This window comes from Thunnus maccoyii, chromosome 17, assembly GCF_910596095.1.
Source record: "Thunnus maccoyii chromosome 17, fThuMac1.1, whole genome shotgun sequence".
Classification (NCBI taxonomy): domain Eukaryota; kingdom Metazoa; phylum Chordata; class Actinopteri; order Scombriformes; family Scombridae; genus Thunnus; species Thunnus maccoyii.
The window spans coordinates 25,023,511-25,046,906 of NC_056549.1; the positions used below are offsets into that span (position 1 = coordinate 25,023,511).

At 42.5% G+C, this 23,396-nt stretch overlaps 1 protein-coding gene across 3 annotated transcripts in view; it reads right to left on the reverse strand.

Annotated features, from left to right (window-relative positions):
- enah (ENAH actin regulator) overlaps positions 1-22,473 on the reverse strand; it is a 130,752-nt gene extending 108,279 nt beyond the window's left edge. The window contains exon 1 of one of the 3 annotated variants that reach the window (XM_042390460.1): positions 22,083-22,473. In XM_042390460.1, coding sequence (XP_042246394.1) covers positions 22,083-22,087 — 5 coding nt within the window. In that variant the 5' untranslated portion in view covers positions 22,088-22,473. Of the gene's footprint in view, positions 1-1,170; positions 1,241-11,361; positions 11,806-22,082 lie in introns of those variants that run through there. The other 2 variants (XM_042390462.1, XM_042390461.1) reach the window with 2 other exon arrangements.
- Positions 22,474-23,396: the final 923 nt, after the last annotated feature.

Consider the following 23,396-nt stretch of genomic DNA (forward strand, 5'->3'; position numbering starts at 1 on the left):
ATTCACTGAGGAACTGTCAGAAAACATTGCACGTTGGGTATGCATTGGCAACTTAAAGCCATCTGCAATCCCCTTGTTCTTTACCTGTGATCTGTCATTTAACTACTGAGAGCACCATGATAACACTCATCATTACATTAAGATTGCCAATTAGATGGATGGAAGAACATGACAGAAATGCTTGATTATGGTTATTTTTCACATTACGTCTGAGTCTCTATCCTGGACTCCCTTTAAAGGCCTCAACAGCTCCTTCTGTCCACAATATTACAAAGTCTCACAGACTATTAGTCAGATCAGGTGGCGGGGGGGGGGGGGGGGGGGGGGGTGAGCGAGGGAATGAGAGAAAGAGTACAAAGCCTGTTAATAAGCTGAGTGATGGTGGAGAGGCAAAGAGGAATCTGGCCTGCAGAGAGGAAGAGAAGCTGTTGCAGGATTTACATGTTAGGCGTTTAGCTGACAGCGTTTTCAAAGTCAGCAATGCAAGCCTTGATTAATTATCTTGTTAGGTCCTTTTATTGTGGCTGACTGTTTTATAACTTTCATTTCATTTGCAACTTTTGGAAAAAACAAAAAGTGCAACACAAACACTATTATTAAATATAGCTGCAGCTCAAAAGTATTAGCACTTTAATCAGAGGGAGGATGTTTTTCTCGGTTTGATTAACAAAGTATTTCGCTGCTGTGTAAAACCCTCAGGTCTACAGCTGAAGTCCCACTGGAGAAAAATCTTTAATTATTTTGAAATTAAGAAACAGTTTTTTTACATCTTAGCATATCACCCCACCACCGATCAGTTTTCTGGGCATGCTTGAGAATGAGAACCCTTTGTCACACACAATCCAATCAGCCTTGAGGGCAAAAGGGTGAAAAACAGATTGATTCCTCTGGGCCTCTGTACCTGCTGTAGTTCACAGTGGTGCAGATGAGATGAGACCAAGCTGACGCAGTTGGAATCGAACATAAATCACCCGGGGAGCCATTAAACTTCAGAAACTTCTTAAACTTAAAGTATGAATGTGTGCGTGTTCTACATTCCTTTATGAAGTCCTGACGAGCTCTGGAAAGCTTGAAGTCCGTGTGACAAAACACAAGAGCTAGCTTCACTTATCCACCGCAGTGGAAAAATCCTACAATCAACTCATGAAACAACAGATGCCTTCTTTTTACTTTTCTCTGCTCCTTCTTTTCAGCAGATTCCAGTGAGTCGGTGAGGATGAACAGCCACAGCAGTGACTCCCTGCAACACAATATACCAGATATGATGCACATTCTTCAATATTTTCTGACATATTATAGACTAAAACAATTAAAAGACAAATCAATTATGAAAACAGTCATTAGCTGTGGTTCTATTTGACATGAATGCCAACAGCCAGGCCTATACTTGGCACCTAAAAGCTTCTTCAACCGGCTATTTACACTCAAAACACACACCGACCACGCTAAGTACTATGAAGCATAATCAAAATAATTAATACTGCATGCTTATCTCTGGTTTGTATGTGTGTGTGTATATATATATGTCTCTCAGCTCATGAGCAGATAAGAGTTGCAGTCTCTCTATGTACTGTTGGTGTTTGCACAGAGGTCTTTTACTCAGTAAGGAATTTCACAAAGACAACAGGAGCTCAGCCAAAGCATCAGCAAAAGAAACAAAAAGCCCTGATGAAGCTGCCAGCTCCCCTCCTCTCACCTGGCTTTCCCTTTGCTTTGCGTTTTTCTCAATTACTGAAAATATTTATGGAACTCTAGATTATAGCCTCCCTCCCCTTCCTCCTATATTACTGCTTACTCTTTATTGCCACTGCTAATACACCGTCTGCCCATGACTTGGAGCTGCAGCTTAAGTTTGTTTACTTTGTCTCTCGTTTCCTACGGTGTAACGCCGGCACTCTGGCAGCCAGCCGGCTTCTGTCAATCAAACACAGACACCGACAGCCTGGGCCAGAAAGTAACGTGAACAGTCAGCTGACGTTAGATTGTTTAACTCGTGTTTTTAGCAAAAAACTGCAAAAAAAGACACAGTTCTTGCTAACGTTTAAATGTCAAGCTGGTACAGAGTGGTGTTTCTTTCTCTAGCAAAGCATCCGTGTCAGTAGTCTAGTAGTTGTAGTAGTAGATTTTATGGGGGACAACTGGGCTCATGGAGGTTGTAACGGCACATTCTGGCTCAATCCCTATAAGAGAAACAGAAAAGCTAGTGGGACAGCAGTGTTAATATTCAGACAGTGCTACTAAACACCCAGACATTCTCAAGCCTGAGTGTGTTTGTACGTGTGTGTGCATGCGTTCCCACTTTAAAGTACTTTCTGTCAATGCCAGCGGTGCTGGATTCTCCAGCAGAGCTTTATGTTTTTGATGAGCGCTGTAGCTTTAAACCCGGGTCGGTGTTGGACTTGCATACTGATGACTCCTAACGCTGAGCTGAGGAAGCTAGAAACTTCTCTCTCACACACACACACACACAGACTCACAGATATAAACGCACTCGTCATAACTGCTGTCAGGGCCCTAATAAATTGGCCGTGTTCGCGGTGTGAAACAATAGCTCCGACCCATCTGTTGGTGTGGGTGTGAGAGAGACGGAGAGAAGCGAGAGAGGAGGTAGAGAGGTGGGGCGTTGGGAGAGAGAGAGAGAGATGATGATGATGATGAGAGGAACGACATGGGGATGAATGAAGAAGAGACAGCAAGAGAGAGAGGTGAGACAGAAACAGAACAGCTGATGTATTTTTACAAGCCTCAAATATCTGCTAAAGAGCTGATAATGCCTCCTGCTGCTGCTCATTGCACGCATACATTTTAATGAGGAGGAATAACTGAGGAAAAAGAGATGAAATTTCAGCTTTTATCAATCTGATGAATGATTTTTACTCTATAAAAGCCGCATCAGCACAGAAAGTGGAATTTTTTTTTAACTGTGAAGAGGCTATGGCAGTTGAAAAGTTGAACTGAATTCAGAGAGCAATTAGAGAGGACGTTTCAAACCCGGTTTCTGTATTGTCAGAGAGAGAGAGAGATTTTTTGTCACACTGATTAGAAATGAATAGAGAGATCTGCATTTTAACACTCACAAAAGATGGTTTATCTAACAGTTTTCAGAAAAAATGTCCTTCACAATTTGATGGGAATACAAACGGAAAATAGAACAAAGCTAGAAAATGAGGAGATGGAGAAAGACAGAGAGGATAAAACAAAAAAAAAAAGAAAGGAGGGAGAGAGAGAAAGCAAGAAGCCGGAGGGGAGGGGGGGGGAGAAAGAGAGAGAGAGAGAGAGAGGAGGAGATAAGCTGAATGGCCAGAGTGAAGTGTTTCTCTTTATCTTGAGCTGATAAGACCAGCCTTGGCTCACACAGTGGAAGATGTAGGACAGACACTGCTCCAGGTCTCTCTCGCTCTAACACATGCCACACACACACACACACACACACACACACACACACACACACACACACACACACACACACACACACACACACACACACACACACATAGATTCCCAGGCTGACTTTGAGGAAGTTTAAAGACATTCACAAACATATAAACAGATTTTTTATTAAAGGATAAATCTGTAGTTATTTTATCCTTTCTTAACTTTCTTTCTTCATAACGTTCCAACTCTCTATATATGTCTGTAGCCCTCAAACTCAGTCACAAATATCATAATCATAATATATGTATATGTACTGCAGTTTTTAGCAAATGTTACTCAAACTGGAGCAAATAGTGCATTTGTTAGGGACTAGTTTCAGCAGCGTATTAATACAAACTTGTAGAGATGAAATGATTAGCCAATTAATCCATTACTTAAGAGAAAATCAGCAATTGCATTTATCAATTAATCATTTAAATCTTTTTTTTTCCAAAAATCTCAAAAAAAACTTCAACTTCTCAACTGTATAAATCTACTAGTTCTCATAGTCTTCTATGATAGTAGACTGAAGATCTAACTGCAGCTGACACATGCTTGCAACCACTAAAGGGCAACGCTGTTACTAAGTGACAACAAATGGGGTTTTTACGGGAAAGTATGGACTGACTGACTGGTACAGATTGTAGTCTGTGACCTCCGACCTGAGAAAGAACAACACACAGTGGAGACAGGAGAAAGGACAGACAGCTGCTGTGGGTGAGAGGGGACAGATGGACAAACAGAGCAGCCACCAGTTTTTGGTCTTCAAACACATTTACACTCACACAATCAACCATCTTCACCTAAAAAAAAAAAAATCACAGCATCTCACCAAACCGGCCTCACAATGGCTTAGACAGGTCAAGCTTCACACACACACACACACACACACACACACACACACACACACACACACACACACACACACACACACACACACACACACACACACACACACACACACACACACACACACACACACACACACACACACACACACACACACACTGAAATCCATAGAAAAAAGGCAGCATGTTTCAACAATTGGCAGTCTTTCCCACACAGAGAGGAGCCACAGCGAGTGAGAGGAAGCACAGCATCTAGTCTGGACTGGATCATCAGACAGCCCCCACCAAAAAACACACACACACAAATACAATTTACACACACACACATACACAGAGCCTGGCTGGCAGGGTAGGGTATTGGGCATTAGGTTGGCAGAGGCATTACAGCCTGCCACATAAGCCTCTTCCAGTTTTTACTACCACTGACATCTGCTGCCTGAGGTTACATGTGTGGATACAGCACTTACAGCGTCGCTGACAGCAACACTGGGAATATGATCTGCACGGCATAACACTCGTAGCGGAGACGCTGAAAAGCAAAACTGTGTGTGAATAATTGAGCTCATTTGATTCCTTCTGTGCAAATTACGAAAAAAAGAAGTGGACTGCAGGTGTAGGACGCAGGAATTAATAACACGTCTTCAACCTTTAATACAAAACAGGTTGACAGGATGGCCACAAATAACTCATTTTAAATTGCATAATAAAAGCACACAGGTAGGTTCCAGTGTCCTGCACATTGTGTCATTTTGCGATGGTTAAAACGTCGTCCGGAACAATGAGTTAAAATTACAGCGGAGCACAGTAGATATTTTATCCCTCAACCTCCCTGTAATGTTAATCCCGTTCAAATGGAGCTTTAAATAAAGATGAAACTCTACCAGTTAAATCATCACTCCAAAAGATGAACAACTGCATTCAAAAAAATCATCTGGTTCTTTGATGAAAAGTCGAAGGACAAGCCAGTTTGCAAAGTTAACTACAATTCCCACGGTGCATTTGGGCAAGAAACATACAATTACCAAGCTTAAAACTCAGCTGTAAACTATTGGGAAAACTGATTTTACAGTTTTCAGATTCTGGGTTAATTTTAGATGAATTGAGAAACTTTGGCATCATGTTTTGTTTCCAACTGCAACAACCTGATTTGCATAACTACAGCTTTGATTCATGCCTCTGATTGGCTTCTTCTCCACAGCAAATTTGTAGTCTCAAAACTTGAAAAGCTGTGGCACCCAGGTGATGAGACCTCAGACTTGACCAAGCTTCTCCAGAGCCACAGAAGTTATTAAACTACTGTTCTCACAGGGTGAGAAGAACTCCATATAACTGCTAAACTGACTTTGATATGTTAAATTGGTGAAGTGCCACTTTAAAGGAAAGCTGTCACAGAAGCTTTACTCTGTTAATGCAACTTAATTGTCAAACATATCTAATCTAAACTGGACTGGCTCCAGTGTACTTTTAGCAAATTTTAAAACATGATCGGACATCCCTACTAAAACGTCCGAGACACTGAATCCCCGCCAGCTGCGGAGCTGCGGCTCAGTAACTGACCCTGAGCTCAAATATCAAGTATCAGTGACAGCGGAAGTGAAAAAACACATGGCTGTGTGCGGATCCGATGCTGGTGTATCTTAAAATACAGCAGGCTGTGCGGTGGAAAGCAGGCCGGCGAGCGTCTGTCCGGGCTGTGGTAAAACAGATTAAGGTCTAGTCCAGGTCTCGCCCCTCTAATCTCACCTGACTGTCATCTTAACCCTGCCTCCTGCTGATTTGTTACACAATAGGCCAACAGCTAAGACACAAACGCAGCATGTAGTCACTGATGTGCTGCCGTACACAAACACTGATGCACATGTAAGGAAGAAAAAAAAGAGCATTCCTGTTCGCCTAACATGTAATCCTGGGTGATTTGACAGTCCACTTGCCTTAATATCAAAGTTTAAAACATCTCTGTCACGTGGGCTTAATAATTCATTTTGGGCCCAAAGACAAAGGTTACAAAAACCAATCAAGCCCTGTAGAGCTGGACTCTGAAGACCAGTGGAGAAAGCAGTAATCTGGTGTAATCTGACTAATGGCCAGTGAAGATTACTGTCTGATCTCCTCCGTCCCACGCCCAGGAGACACTGACACACACACACATACATACACATACAGGTAGAATTCAAAAACAGCCTGTAATTGTATATAACCGTAAAAGACAAGTTAAGGTGGAACCTAAAGGTGAGAACGGACAGAATAATTAGAACAGCAGAAGTCCTCGGTCAAGCGAACAACTAACATACACCCACAACTGTGTGCGTACGTGTGTGTGTGTGTGTGCGTTCTCGAGTGTCGACAGGTGATAAGCAGGCTGCTTCTGAGCAGCAGCTGTGTGACTGTGGGCTGTCAGGGGCCGTGGAGAAAGAGAGTGGCAACAGAGACCTCTGAAAGTTTAATAAGTGTCTCGTTTTAGAGATGAGGGCTAGCTGCAACAAGAAACAGGATTTAAAGAGCTCAGCCAGCTGACTGTAACATCCAGCACTGTACACCGACTCTGTTCTGTTCAGCCAAGTGTGTTTCCTTGTGGATCAAAGGCAGCACACTGGGGCTTTACAAGGGACTTCCCTTCTGCTTATGACCTACTTCTATAGACAGATTTATACTAAAACTGACAAACATGGTAAAGGATGCAATTGTGATTATTATCAGATCAAACCGTCTGATCACACCATCAGCTGTTAATAGCGTTCCGTAAGAGTTTTTTTCTACACATGAAACATGTATTTTGGGAACATGAACATCATAAGCATCAATAAAAACAATAGCAGTCTGTCCTGAAACTATGCTTACATTGGGGATTATCAGCAAGTACATCACTAATCCCAATTCATCACAAATCAAATCTTGGACAAAAGCAGTTGGTAAACTGATAACTGGACCGTTCCTTGTCTAAATAGACACAGTCCTGTGTTTGACTCTATTATAGCTTTTACACCAGGAAAAGATGAAATACAGTAGTCACATTGTAAAACACAGGATTATGGCACAAACTATCTGCTGTTAGCAACCTACATCTACAAATCATACTTTTTTTAATACCTTGTTTTGAGGAAGAAACTTGTTTTTGCACAGAACATTTTGCATTTAAAGCAAGCAGCCATACAAGAACTTGTCTGAATAAAATCTAAATTTGGCAAAATTATGATTTGAATCAGGAAGTAATTCTCTGATCAAAGAAAAAGTAAAAAAGATTATGAATCCAATAATGCCAATGGCTGCTTTCAGCACTTGACGGTTTTTCAATTCTTGGACACACACATATCAAAAAACTACAGAGCTTCGATACCGGCAGCGCTGCATTCAGATGGTTCAACATGGTAGTCTCAACTACACAAGAAGCCAAAGTGATTCAGACAGATCATGAGATCACACACACATGTGAAACCAACCACTTAGAGCTGACCCAGTCGGTGCAAACATAACCCACTGATAGCTTTACTGTGTCAAAGGTCATGCGCCAGTCAGTCAGGAACAGCTTCAGTAGATGACAAGCAGAGCCTTGTTCTCTAGTGGAACATTTAAAAATAAAAGAGGAGTAATGATAATTATGGACAACCAGGTGGGAAAAGGATGACAAGGGTGTGTGCGCGTGCGTGTGCGTGTATGTGTTTGTGTCTGTGAGACTTATCCTACTTACGGGGACACAATTCAGTCTAAAGACCAGTTAATTGGGGACAAAAGCTGTGTGCCCAAGTGGGAAAAAGCTGATTCTTAGGGTTAGGGTTAGGGTTTGAGTAAGTCTCCAGGAAATTAATGTAAGTCTATATAATGTCCCCAAAAATGACCTAAGTAAATGTGCGTGTGTGTGAATGTACATTATTCACTTCACCAATAAAGCAGCATTTAAACAAATGAGTAATAATTTAAAATGCTGCATCACACAGCCAAACCTACATCGAAGATCAAAGTAAACACAGAGCTGTTTTGAGCCGGGTGCAACCTGCTGCCCTACCCAGCCAAAATGAATTATTCAGCAGCGCACGCGCACACACACACACACACACACACACACACACACACACACACACAGTGCAGTTCTCATGCTGCAACAGGGACCTGAGGCGTGCCTTATTTTGACAATAAGTAATTAGAAAACCATTTCCTAGAATCGCCCCCAACCCTGCATTAAAGAGGGACTTGTGTGTGTGTGTGTGTGTGTGTGTGTGTGTGTGTGTGTGTGTGTGTTGACTTTTGTAGACACCTAAAAAGTGAAGAAGTGGTCTATCTCTTTGGCTATCTAATAAGAATTTAATGAGCCAAGTCTGGCAGTTTTAAACGCTTAACAGCTTAATAGAATGGTGGAAACGCAACTGAATTGTTTATCATTTGAAAGCTTAAAGCGCTTCCTGAACAGAGCGAAGGATAAACCGTCTCTGCCGGGCCTGGGTCCGACCCCCCCGGTCCAGCCTGGTGAGCACAACTGACCGCGGGGAGTTCATGTGATGATTCTCTCTCCCACTGCACAGCCATTGTCCGGGGGAACAAAGATGGAGAGGTTTGTCCGGGATTGCTTCATTATGGAGGACAAATGAGGCCTGACTGTGCTGTGGATGACCTGTTTCACAACTCACTCCTCCCTCCCTGCCAACCTCGCCTGTCTTTTGCCTTCTTCTTCGTCTTCCTGGAACTGCCACTCTTATTTCTCCTCTCCGTTCATTCAAGATCTAGGGAGGCTACAATTGGCCGAACAAAGAGTGTCATTTTGGCGGCGTTGTTGTGTTGCCGGGACGACCCCTTCTGATGACGGAACTATTTTGGGGGGGGGGGGTTGTTCGGTGGGTGCAGCGCGGCAGAGTCATGATAGGTTGTTAAGGAGCTAAACTACAGGCCCATATGTTGTGTGTGTTTGTGTTTGTGTTTGTGTACATGGCCTGAACTTCATGAAAGAGAATGAAAACTAAAAATTAATTTGTTAGCTGCCTTTTTTTTTTGATCCGGAGGCTGCTTTACAATGATTGACAGGCCTAAGATTAGCTTATGTTATGGAAATATCAAGTATTCAAATGAAACGTTTACAAACCTCCTCTGATTATTAATTGTGCATGGGTAGGCTAAAAACTAACCCTTAGCTGTAAAACAACAAAGGCCTATGTTTCATGGCTATTAAAACTTTAAGAAAAACTTTTAACAATGATCTTGATCATCAGACAATAATGAATCGTAATTATGAAATCTACACCTTGGCTGTAATCCCATTTGTCTGATGCCCTGCTGTCCGCCTGGTTGCTATATGAAAAGCTGTAGATTACGTTACATAACATTCGCTAACAGGCTCAGAGTTAATTTAGTTAGGGTATTATGACAGTTTAGCTAACTTGCTAACGTTAGTCTGTCACTAACCTCAATCACGCATAAGAAGCTCCAGTCTGTTATAAATCTAGCATAACATTACATAACTTACATGAAGATAAATTACTGAATCAACATACAAATCAAATGTGCCTCGAAAACACATGAAACATTAGCTAAATAACAACACACCAAAATAACGGTGCCTCCATCACTCAGACTGGTAAGCTGTGAAACTGAGAGGGTCTTCCCGTTCACCACAGTGTCCTTGAATCCAAGCCGGCTAACTTCCAGTCAGACCTCTGTTAACTTGAATGGAGATAAAATAATTTAATCGTGCAGCTCTTCTAGTTTTATCAAATGTTATCAGACAGAATTAATCAAATTCTGATAGTGAAACAAGTCATTTTGCAGGGGTTGTTTGAGTTTTGTTACATGCGAAGTAATGTAATGAGAGCTCAACAGGTTGTATCTACAGCGGTGGCAGCAGGTTGGTTGGTTTCGGTCTCATTTTCAGAACCGTTACACCCCTACCATTAAAACAATAACAAAAGCTCAACATTGTTTTTTACATATATATAGTGACAGCAGAGAGAGTCGATGGGAAACGAAAGGGGAGAGAGAGATGAGGTGGTGACGTGCGACAAAAGTCCGCTGCCGGGATCGAACCATGGACGTTGCAGTTACTTGGCACGCGTCACAACCAGTAGACTACCAGGGTGCGCCGTCACACTTTGAGACAGAAGCTCAGAGAAGCACACTGGACAGTTTCTGCTTCAAACCTCTGAACGTGATCAACAACAATGAATCTCATGAAGCTCTTCTCTACAGTGCAACTACCACCGTACAAAAGTGTCCACAAGTGAAGCAAGGTGTTTCTTTAACACACAAATACACACTGAAGCAAAAGATAAGAATTCTTCCCTGTACTTTGATCCAAACTGTTTTGCCTGGTCGTAATTAGCTATAAAAGGGAGTTAAAGGTTATCTGCTCTCGGGGTGAGAGTGATGAATACAAAGAGCATGAAAAGACAACAGTTACTTTTAAAAAGGTACTGGCAGACAAATGAGCAGCTGTCTTTAAAGTTTCCATGGAGGCTGACATTCACTACAGCTAGAGTGAGGTGTTTATTTGTGTTTGTGTGTTTTGCTGTTATGTAGTAAAAAAAAAAAAGCAAATCTGCTTGTAGGAACAACAGGATTAAAACACATTTGTCAGCAGCAACCAGCAGAGCTCCATCCACGCTCTCACACACACACACACACACACACACACACACACACACACACAACACACACAAAGTTCAACCATCATCATGAGTTTAAGTGAAAGTCATAACATAGCAAGTCATAACACCACAGTTGTACCACCATGACAATAAGAGTCTATTCTTAGCACAAAAATGTGTATTATTTCAATAAAGTGACTATGGAAACACTGGTGCACTGATGTGTGTGTTGCATCTGTAGTCAGTGGTGACCTGATAGAAGGTTCAAAGGTTCAAGAAGTTAGCAGGCGCAAGGGAGCAACAATAATCCCTTTGACCAGCCCGACGCTATACAGTGTGTGCGTGTGTGTGCGTGCGTGTGCCTGTGTGTGTGTGTTCCTTCGCTCGTGTCTCTTGAAGAATGAATAAAATGTTGAAGTTTAGTAATCCATTTTAATGTGTTTCCTGACTGACTCTCCCTGCTGTATTTTCCAGTGTCTCTGGACGGCCGTGTTAAAGAGAGAGAGAGAAAACGTGAGGAGAGGAAAACTCACTGCTTATTGATTTCTAGCTACTCAGCTGCTTGGTGCCTCAGACACGTCCAGCTTCTTTACAGCATCCTTTCTGCTGGGAGGGCGTGCGGCAATGATGGAAAAGTGGTGTAATGTCAGTCCTCTAAGATCAATCACATCAATCGAGACAGCGCCTGTGCGTGAGTTCAAAACGCTTCGTTTACAGTTCCTGCACACACGTGATACGTCCACACAGAGCTTTTCTCAACGTCGTGGGTGTGTACGGACCAGTGAGTTATGTTGCAGCTGTTATAGTGAGACACCTTTATCCATCTTATTAGTGCATTAGTCTGGAGACTACACATAGTAGGTCTTTTTCATGGAAGACGTTAAATAATAAAATGAATGATGGCTGACTTCCATTTAGCCGCTTCGGTTTCAGGGTCCTGGTATTGCATGTGCTGGCTCGCTGTCACACTGTCATGACTCACTGGGACGCTTGAATAGAACAGATCCATCGTTAATGTTATTAGTAACACCTGTGCTTGTCCTGCTACGGACACACAAGCTCCAGGTTGCAAGCATATTAGTCCAAGCGTAGCTCCGCCCGCCTCCAACCTGATCTAATCAGCCAGGATAATCAACATCACCTGAGTACATTAGCATCAACACCCACATTTTTTGTAGTTTATGTTGCTGTGTAATCAGATACTTTTTAGGTATGAGTTTTCAAGATGCATCCAGTTTCTTTGGTTCCTCTTTTTTCTTTACAATAGTTTATATTGCATAATTTCTGCTACATTTATATGTTTTGCTTTAACCCAGAATGGATAGAGGTTTTGCTTTTCTTTGGTGTGAACAGAAACAACTCAAAAAACTCAAGGTACACTTACCAGCTTCTTTGGCTAAGATGAGCTATCTCTATGACAACTGAGCAAACTCCATTCACTGATGAAGGCCGTGTGATGTGGTTGAAAGCTCCAGTGGATCTTGAGGTAAGACAAGTCAAGAGTGAACTTCGACTTTCAGCCAATGCTGTTAAGATTTTGAAGCATCATATTAAGTATAACGGTGTTCTGACCCCTCACTAAAAATGCCTCTGCATCACATTTGCTTTCTCTTCCTTGCCTGCTGACCAACAGAGCTGAAACGCCATAAACATGATCTCGGAAGAAGACAAGTGAGGCGGAGGCAGGGGAGATTGGCAGGGTAAAGCAGAGAAATGCACATTCATGAGCTGTCGTGGCTCATCATGCTAGCCTGGCCTCCCGCTGGCAAATCACACAGATGAGCGCACCGTGGGCATGCAGCTGGTCAGAGCTGCGCTTCATGACGACCGACACGTACTGTTGACTGGCACTGTCCGAAACACTCAGGCGCAGGCCGAGGAGGCGCGCACACACACGGTGGCAGGACCTCTCATACACACACACACACACACACACTGGCACACAGGGAAAATAGGGTGTGTTACAACAATTTTCAATACCAATGTCAAATTCCAGAGATCAGCGATGACGAAGTTGAATCTGAGGATGTCCAGATGTTTCTTCCTGGAATCGAAGCTATCCATGATTGTAATTCATAATCATAATAGGACACACGAGTCAAGTTAGAGGTTTTTCCACCATGTTTTATGATTTATATATAATCAAAGACAGTGACTGCCAAGGCCCTATTTTTTCTCTCTTAAGCAACTAAAATGTATTTTCCATTCATGTCTCTACATTCAATGTACTTGTTAAAGTTGAATAGACTGCATTAAAAAAGATGCATTATCAACATCATCTTTCACTCAAACCCTGGTTTTCTCCCCAATAATGTGCAAAGCATTAGCAGTAACACCTCTAATGGGCCCGTAAGAGTCATAAACAAGTTCAAATGTCTAAAGCCCTACAAGCAGAATCTGGATGCTGCTGTTAACTGTACGTCACGACACAAAAATGTTGGACAGAACAATTTACTGAAGATGTTACTTGCCTGTAAATTTCATTGCAGTCTGTCTGTTTGATTTCAGTATTTCATGCGTACGAGTTAAGGGTAAGGGAAGGGTCACCAAAATGATTCATCTTCTGGAGGCCTTTGAATATTCACACAAAGAGCCATGGCAATCTGGCCAGTAATTGTCTAAAGAAAGACGGATTCTTCAAACCACGCCAAAACAAAGACATTCGATCATTTTACAAGAGCTGTAGTCAACCAAAGAAAATCTTGGTCGACTGAAATCGTACATAATCTTCAACTAATCGATTAGTCGCGGAGGTGGGGGGGGGGATTGTAATGGGACAGAGTGCACAGTGAACCCACATTTCTCCGTTTTGCCTCTTCAGGTTAGGCTAACCTATTGTTGCTAACTTAGGAGCTAACCCCATTCACTTTTGCAGCACTTGGAGACAACAGACCTGACTTTTTAGCATTTATTAACTGTTACACTGGAGTCTGTACTGTACATTTATTGCCAGACTGAGAACTTACCACTAACCTTTTCCTCTGCTCCGCTCGCATCCACCGTCACTTTCCTGCCGCTCTTTCCCACTCGCTACGCAAACATACTGAGCACTGCGCTATTCCTGAACGGAATTACACTACCGATATTTAGCGTTATTTTTGACATTAAAAATATTTTTTGGCCTGGCAGGGGTTCGTTGATATTATTACAGGAGAAACGCTGATTCAGTAAACACTCAGTACGTTCAGTAAACACTCAGTAAACATTGAATACAGTTAGACCCAGCAGTCTCCATTAGGTTCGGCGAGTTCAAAGTTGTGAAAACAATGGGGGTGTTTTGAATACACCCTCGTTTTCACAGGTAATTTGTTAGTCCGTCCCTCCCGCCGCAGGAAATAATGGATTAATCCTGGAAAGCTGCTGATGTAGCACTTTTCTTCTTATGAAAATAACAAGGAGATTATTCGACCAATGAGAATTTAGTTGGACGAGAGCATATCGACCAACTAATCGACCAGTCGACTACAGCCCTACATTTTACATCAGCTAAAAAAATTTTGGGAAAACACAATGTCGCTAAAATGAAGATTTATTCTAAACATGCTGGCAAAACTTTATAATTTCATGGATCGGTCGCCATTTGTTTTTCATCAGGCCATCCAGTTCAACATCCTCCCTACAATCTTTCAGGACAGTCAAACTACTTCCTGCTCTGGATCTTTAGCTCTCCTGTGAATGCAAATCCATACATCTAATCACATGTATATGAACTGAATTCTTAGCAGACAGGGTTGGTGTTAGGTGTGTGTGCACGAGTTGAAAGATGTATGGGCTGTCCTCATCCTGACAGCCATCTGTGTGCTCGGTCTGTCCCACACACACACACACACACACACACACACAGCATAGATCAACCTCGTCAGTGACAAATGTGTCCGAGCTAACCCTAGCCCAGGTGCAGACACCAAACTGTACGTTCACAGCATTCCACTTTTCCATACACAGTGAGTGATGTCAGTGGCAGGAACTCACCAAACCCACAGAATGGCAAAGATGACGCCTCGCAGGTTAAACACACAACCCTGCTGTCAGTCACACACACTGATGGAAATATTTAGAGCTTAGCAGACACCTATTTCTATCAGTGCGGGTGGAAGGTGACCTCTATAAGTGAGCACAGAGATTATTGTCTTTCACTCTTGACCTTCACCTGTTTGGGAAGCAGACAGAAGTAACATCCTTTAATAATAAAATAAGACTGAAGTAGAGATGTGTTTTGGTCAACCGACATGCTAGGATTATATTACACAGAAGCACAATATGAAAATACAAACAAGCGTGCAGCTTTAACAGGTGGGTGTAAGCTTGTGTGTGAAAAGTGAATCAGAAGTGTCAGCGGGACATTGCTGCTAGTCCAACATCACACCTTCATTTCTTTATGTAAAATAGAGGTGACAGTTGGTCATCCTGAGGTAAACACAACCCTGCAACTGTAGAGTGACTCACTTTTCCAACATCCCTCTGTCACATCCATCTGGACAGGTTTAGCCGTTTACACAAGTAAACTTAAAGGGGACGTATCGTGCACATTTCCAAATCTATATTTTTAATCTGGGGCTCTAGCGAAATACCTTGGCATCTTATATTGGTCCTTTATGCTGCCCCACAGTTCAGCTCGTCTGGTACAGGCTGTTTCAGCTCTCTGTCTCTTGTTCTGATTGGTTACCTTCTGGAAGATGCCTCTCAGCTGACTTCCAGCCGCTTGAAAGGCTAAGTCAACAAACCATGAAACAAACTATATTCTTTACTCTAAATGTCAGTTTCTCAAATACTTGTGTATATGTTGGAGACGAAATCCAATCCAAAATACTAGAGGGGACAACGTGAACAACACATGGAAAAACCTTAGCAACAACCTTAGCAACAAGGCTACAGAACGGGCGGCTTGCGTGACAAGTCGACATCAGCTGGGTAGAAAAAAACTGTTGCAAACAAAGTGTTCAGGGCAGGTTGAAGCCCTGGTTTTTGACTTGCAGGGAGAATCTCTACATATGTTAACCTTAAGTTTTGGAACTTTGACCATGTTTAACATCCGACATCATAACAGGATAGAAATAACAGAAAATCACAAAAAGCATCATATGGACCCTTTAAACTATCAAAAAGCATTTAGGAGTTTTTAATGAATGTCATGCAAAACTACAAGGCTCATGTTACTTCAGGCTGAAGCAAATAAACACACTCTGTTAATTACTAAGCTGATGTCACTGCCTTCACCCAAAAGACAAAACTCCACATAGGCCTTTCTACAACATTTTAGTCAGCAGAGATATGATCAATGAGCTGGGCTTGACTTTCAATCCACCTGATCTCATTTGACTTATTGACCCTCCCTCCAGTTCTTCATATTCTGTCAGTGAAGCGAGCTCAAACAGCCGCATGCGTGATTATGGAGTAAGGAAGACAACAGATGAGAGGGGGGAGAAGACAGATGTCAGCAGTGATTCACTGTTCAGACCACGGCCAGAAATGGGCACAAGCTCAGGGCAAAAGTACCCTTGAAATTACATAAATCAAGTGTAAAAATAAGCATGGTGCAGAATGTTCCAGTAATAGACCCGATTTCAATTTGCATTCCACTCTGTTAACACTTTAAGTGTTCAATTCTCATATTCGTCAATCAGGTTTGTTAAAGCCGGCTAAGGAATTCTTAAAAATGCATTCTGGGAAGAAAAAAAAAGACCTCATCACATAATGATGAGCACGATCCAAAGTGGTACAAATGTTTATTACATTACTGCCAACAGCCCCCTAACAGAGGCGCAAAATGCTCCTAAAATTACACATCAAGAGGGCAGCAAAACACCATGTGAGGGAAAGAGCAGGCGGTTTGTCAACCTGGTCTGTAATATTCTTAGTGTCCACGGAGTGACTCATCACAAATAGAGAGAAAAGGCACCGTAAATGTCACTAAACACACACACACACACACACACACACACACACACACACATAATGAGTCGGATGGTGGCAGCCTAAAGATTAGAGAAGTGAGCTTGTGACAGGACGGTTGCTGGCTTGAATCACCGGGTCAGCTGGGACACTGTGTGATTAAAGTGAATGAGTAACGTTCCCCTTTGGAGCCGCTGTTGAGATGTTCTTGAGCAAGGCACTTAACCTTCAGCCGCATCACTGGCCAACAGCGGAGGACCGTGGTTGCACAGCTGCCAAGTGAGAATGTGCTGAAGTCAGACTAGTGCGCTGAAGGTATAAGAAGTTACTTTACAGAAGATGACTTTACTTGATCTTTTCTTTATTTATATACCATCTAATAAAAGTTTACAATCATGTCTTTCACTGTAGTGAATCTGAAATAATCCTGGTTGAATCGCGTCTGCTTCGAGTTGACTTTACCTCCGCAAACAAGATCAAGACATGAGATGTGAGACTAAAAATCCTGTCTGAGAAGAAAAACTGCACACAGCATCCCCTTTTTGGAGGAGACAGAAGGGGAAACTGAGAGAATGAGATTAAGGCTGGATTGGCAGGGAGAGAGGCTGCAGAGGGAGGAGAGGAGGAGCGAGCGGAGATGAGGAGTGCGAGGAGCAGATGGTGGCGGGGAGCCAGTATGATCAAAATCTCCCCCGAAAAAAACTTCAAAAGGAAATCACTGGAGCACAATAACTTCATTCTCCCGTCCTATTTGGTGTGCACTTAACGTTTTATGGCCCAATCTACCTTCAGATAAAGAACAGCAGGCAAAGAGGAGCAGTTTTAGTCGGAGGAAGAAAAAAGAGGAAAGGAGAGATTGTGTGGGTATGGTTCGATAGTCGGTTAGGTCAACTGAGACTATTCCAGTTGATTAGTCGGTTTTAATGATTTCTCTCTGACATTTTATATGAATTATTCAAGATTACACTCACATCTCCGGCATCAGAATAATATAAAGTCACATCAATGGCTCTGCATGGATTAACCGCAGATCTGGAGGGGAAACTTGGATCAGTCGCTGCACTTTGATGGGGATGATAATGCAGAAAATTATATTCAAGATTTATATACTTAATGGCCCGTTCGAAAAAAGTTCACAAAAAATCTCTTTGGCATCAAATGACATATAATTTTTCCAGTCTGGACACAACCTTGAGAGAACACTTTTCTGAGTCTACCAGACGAAAGCTGATGATCAGTTTGTATTATGAGAGGAGAAGGAGACGAATTCCGACTGAAGCGTTTGCTACCGATTCAACACACTCCTTTCAAGGGTAAATTTAGTTTCACAGCAAAGATGGAGACAAAGCCAGTAGTGTTATTGAGGAAATGTGGAGCTCTGGGAGTTATCAACAAAGACTGCTATATTGAAACTGACGGAGAATTAGGCTGGTATGCTCCCTGGTAATGAACTCTGCTTATAATGATATTACAGCTACATGATTAGGGCTGTGTGATATGACCGGAGTGTGATTTGCGACACAACGAAATAAACAATAGAGCTTGATATGAAACAGTTTTTCTATTGTGTCGCTATATATATTATCATACTGCGCAGCCTTATACAGTACATGATCTATTAATCTGTCCTGTAAAGAAGAACAACTCCCCTCTGACTGATTCTTCGCAGCTCATCCTCCGTCCGCACTCGATAAAAGCCGAGAAGCCACTCAAGTCTGTGACTATACTTTAAGCCTTTTAAAATCAATGTATGGGACAAATTTATTCTCATTTCCAATTAGCCTCCGTCTGACCTCATTAATAGCTCATTTGGATCGGATAACACGACTGGCTGCAATCCGGCTTAAACTCCTGAGTGACTGGGGGGAGTTTTTCTCCACGTCAACAGTTCCTCTAGTGCAGCATTAGATAGATAAAAAAAAAAAAAAAAAAAAAAAGTTCCAGGCTGCATGTGTCCTGTCCTGGCTTCAGCGCCTGTCATTCATCTGTGGCGTGAACCTGCAGCGCCTGGGAGGCACGAGGCCTTTCCGCAGTTGTCAAGGCTTGTTACCATGACACTTCGCAGCCCCGTCACCCTGACGATGCCGCTTATCTAACGACTACGGATAAGCTGACATCAGCGCTACGTGTGGCCTGACACAACGCAGGGAAACAAACCGGCTGCCATTATTTATACACAGTCGTCCTCATGGTTTAGGAATGTGCTCCGTCCAGGTACCTTTGACCTTAAGAGTCGGGATAAAACCACCAGACGTGTGCTACTAAATATCTGCTGCACCTAGGAGGTTAGTTCACAATACGAGTCACTTTTGTTGGTAAATTGCCATCAGTGTGTGGACATATATAGAAAACAACACTGCATGCAAGCTAATACATACAGACGGGTGATAAATTAAAGGAAAAAGCTGAATAAATGAGTGGAGAAACATAACAAAGGCAGATGCTTCCACACAGGTGCACTGCATGGTACAATTAACATCCAACCATGCTCTGTTGCATGTATAAAAATGCTGAGCAGTTGATTCTGATTTTGTATCAAGAAGGCAAGAGGAAGAGACCTAAGATCTACAGAGATGTAGAAAAAAAGTGATATGGTCAGATGAGTCATCCTTCACCATACTCTCGACAAGTGGGCGAGTGCATGTGTGGCGTAGACCGAGACAACAGTACAGGCCTGAATGCCTGACCCCTGCAGTGACGGGATCTGGTGGCTCTGTTATGCTTTGCGGGGCATTTTGTAAATCAATACAAAGTCCTTCTGAGTCATCACCTTTATCCTATGATGAATCATTTCTATCCTGATGGGAGCAGTCTCTTCCAGGATGACAATGCTCCAATTTACATCCAAGGAGGGGTCAATGAATGGTTTGATGAGTATGAAAACGATGTGAATCATATGCTATGACCTTCACAGTCACCAGATTTCAACCCAATTAAAGACAAATGGGAGATTTGGATCAACGTGTTAGACGGCGCTCTCCACCACCATCATCACAACACCAACTGAGGAAATATCATTTGGAAGAATAGTGTTCATCCCTCCAGTAGAGTTCAGAGACTTGTACAATCAATGCCTGTAAACTGTCTTAGGAGTGCAGCGGTGTGACTCAATGATGTGTTTTTAATAGCTTTTGGACAACATCGGAGGTCTACAGCACAGAAAAGGAACACAATACCAGACTTTGGATACACACACCATACTTGTAAGTAGGATGAGTTCATTGTTGGGTTGACTCTGCATGAGATTTGCTGACAATAAGAAGTCACACACAAATGATGTCAGATAGGGGACATCAGATCAGAAAACACTTATGTCATTCTGGAGAGCATGGACCCGGGCTGTATTTTGCCATTTAATTTAATTTGCCGTTTAATTTGAAGGACTTGTTGGGAATAAAAAAAGTGTTTACAGTCAAAATCAAGAGTGACTGCAATGGTTCTCCAAGCAAGATGTTTCAGTTGTTTGCTACATTTGGTCTCCAACTATCTTGGACTTGTTTGACACAGCTACTGTACTGAAATCTGATTGGATGTAGAGCGCTGGTGACCCTGAACAGTCAGTTGAGTGAACACATGACGCCGTGTAGGCTGGTGACAGACAGACTAGTTAGCTGTCTAAACTTCGGCAGTATGGACGGTACAACTTTCTAGTTGTCACTGTAGCCACAACCTCATGACTCACAAGCACACAGCCACAAATGTCCTGCATGAGTCAGCTCTGAGCAGCTGGGACCACCACACACACACACACACACACACACACACACACCTGTTACACTCCACAGACGCATCTCTAACTCCCTTCTGGATATACATTTCTCCTTTTGAATGACAGCGAGGAAAGACAACTTGTGTGTTAAAAGCTGAGTCTTCTCTGCTGCCATCAGTGGTTCAGTGATGTTCACTATCAACTGTCTGAAAAGAGATTTGCTCCAAAAACACATACACACACACAAGGTTCAAAACTACTAATGAGAGAGTTGTTAAAAAAAAAAAGTATGAGGAAGAGGAGAGAAAAAATTAGAAACATGAAAGTGGACAGAAAAGTTAGCGGTTTCCATTCTGGGACATGGACACAACATGCGGCTCTTTTGAAACAACCAAAGCTATTGTTAACCGCAGTTTGGCCCACAGAGGGATTCCAACAGCTGGATTCAATTAGGGGCTTTCTTAAAGGGGGCCAGCCCCATCCACGCTGCATGTCTCACTTTTTAACACACATACACACAGAGTTAGATCACTGATTTCAAAAAAAAAAAAAAAAAATCAAGGTCAAACACTTCCAAGGAAGCTGTTTTGACACCTGAACGCAGAACATCACCGTGCAAAAGGAAATATGTGACAAAAACTGCTGCGCTGTGCTCGCCGTGTCGAATGAAATCAAGTAAAAGCCATGCTTTCTGCCTCATCAGCAACCTCTGGCATTTTTAAGGACGCATTCCTGCAGCTTAGGGTTATTCTTGCCCTTCAAAAAAAAAAAAAAAAAAAAGACACACTAAGAAACAAAGACTCCATCCATGTTACACAACAGCCATAAATGCATCGCCTTAGACTGAACATCTGATCCAATGTTAAAGAGCAACAGACTCGTCATTGGTGACAGATGGCTGCACCCTAACAGCTCCAGGTAGACTGTCAACATTAGTTTAAAAAAAAAAAAAGGTGTGTCCTCAATACACCTCTGACATGTGTCATGGAGTGTCTGTGAATGTGTGCTGCATGTCCTCTCATATGCATAATAATAAACATAGGCTTGGGTATCTACTGTATATTTAGAGGCAGAGAGACATTCATGGGTATTTGCCAACCGTTCTCCATGACATTTCCCAGCTGATTGAAGTGCAAGAGCTGCTTTGAGGACCTAGAAGCACCGACGAGCACACAGCCTGTGGTGGTCAAAGCTCTGTGGGTGTGTGTGTGTGTGTGTGTGTGTGTGTGTAACAATCACAATGTGGCATCAAATAAATGCCACCCCATCACCAGTGCTGGAAGATAATCCCTCTTATGCAGTGTGGGAGTAGCAGCAGGAATGAGCAAGCGCCATTCCAAACCCATGCACGTCCTCAAATGCAGCACAAACTGTGTGTAACGTTGAAACGAGCCTGTCGGTGTTACACAGCTGACAGTATTTCACATATTAAAGCTAACATGGCACTGCAGACAGACACTGCGTAAAGCTGCTGAAATATAAGCTGTTGTTGGAGCACATTTTTGAGCCAGTGTTGCTGTCCTCCAGGCTGCTCTGTGCGCTGCCTCAACTCCCGACTTTCATCATGTTATCGCCCCCCCCCCCTCCCCACCCCCCTCGAGCCGCCACTTCTCTGCTGTTATTTCATATTTAAGACCGTTAGGAGCTTCTTACCTCATGGCGAAAGTGTTGTCAGGCCAAATATATCACAGACTCCTTTGGGTAACGACGACGGGTGACTTGTTGTGTAGTTTTCACAAAAGTTCACCGCTTGGTTTCAAGGCTACAGGCGACGAGATGAATGGGACTCCGGCGGCGTGACGAGAGGTTTCACAGTTTGCAGGCTATCCGGTAAAAGTACAAAAAAAATAAAAGAAAAAAATAAAATGGAGATTTAAAAAAGAAACAGTCGAATCCTACATGATCTAGAGCAACGCGGCTCCGCTGGTGGCGATGAGTCAAAGTGGAAAATCGCAGCGTTTCTCGGGTTTTTCTGACGCACTTGGGTCGGAGTGATGCGGCGCTGTGCCGCTCGGATGCCGGTCTGCTGCCGCTGCCTGCTGGCTGCAACGCGTGCTGCCTTCACGGACGCGCCATAAAGTCCCACTTTGAATATGCGCGGTCACAAATACGACTTAAAAAACATTTCTAAATTACTAATATAAGACTTTGTTAAAGGAGGTATATTGGAGGATAAAACATACACGTTTGAAGCTAGTTAGACAGTGTGACGTTTTTACTATAAAAAAAGTCTCAAAGGATCCTTGGTACACTGACAAAAAGTTGATAAAATAATTGACTGGCAAATTAGTAGGCAATTTGTCATGTTTTATTGGATTTAGTTTACAAAACTACCCTACGCAGTTTGATAAGGATTTACTGTGAAGTACAACATTTCAGTTATTTATTAAAGGTAGGCTATAGCTAATAGAGCTTCTCATAATACTTAACATCTGTCAACTTGGGGGACAAGCTGAATCAACTTGACAATTGCATCTAGGCTACTGTTCAATTTGTTGCATCTTTCCTCTGCGATGTAGATGTGGCTTTTTAATTTCCCACAGCGCCTGAAGGCAGCAATTGACGCAACTTGTGGGACGTAGCACGTACAGGTTGCCCCTGACAACTGAGCTGGGTCTCTTGTTGTGTGTTTTAATTGTGTGATGTTGAGCTGGGACCAAAGTAGACTGAAAATATTACAACACAGTCTGTTAAATTGTCTGTGTGTGCAGTTTATCTGTTTTCCATTGTTGAAAATAACTACAGTAATCCTACAATCAATTTAAAGTCATGCTACAGAAATAAAACAGCAGGATTATAAAGCCCAGGCGTATGCTAAAGGCCACAACATAAGTTCACTATAAATTCATATAGATTTGATGAGTTTTGTTAAAGTGTGATGAAGCTGTTGCCTATAGAGTTCACTTGGTGTTCATGTCTGTGGTTGCACTATATATGGGGAAAGTCTGGACCCCTGCAATGTACAAT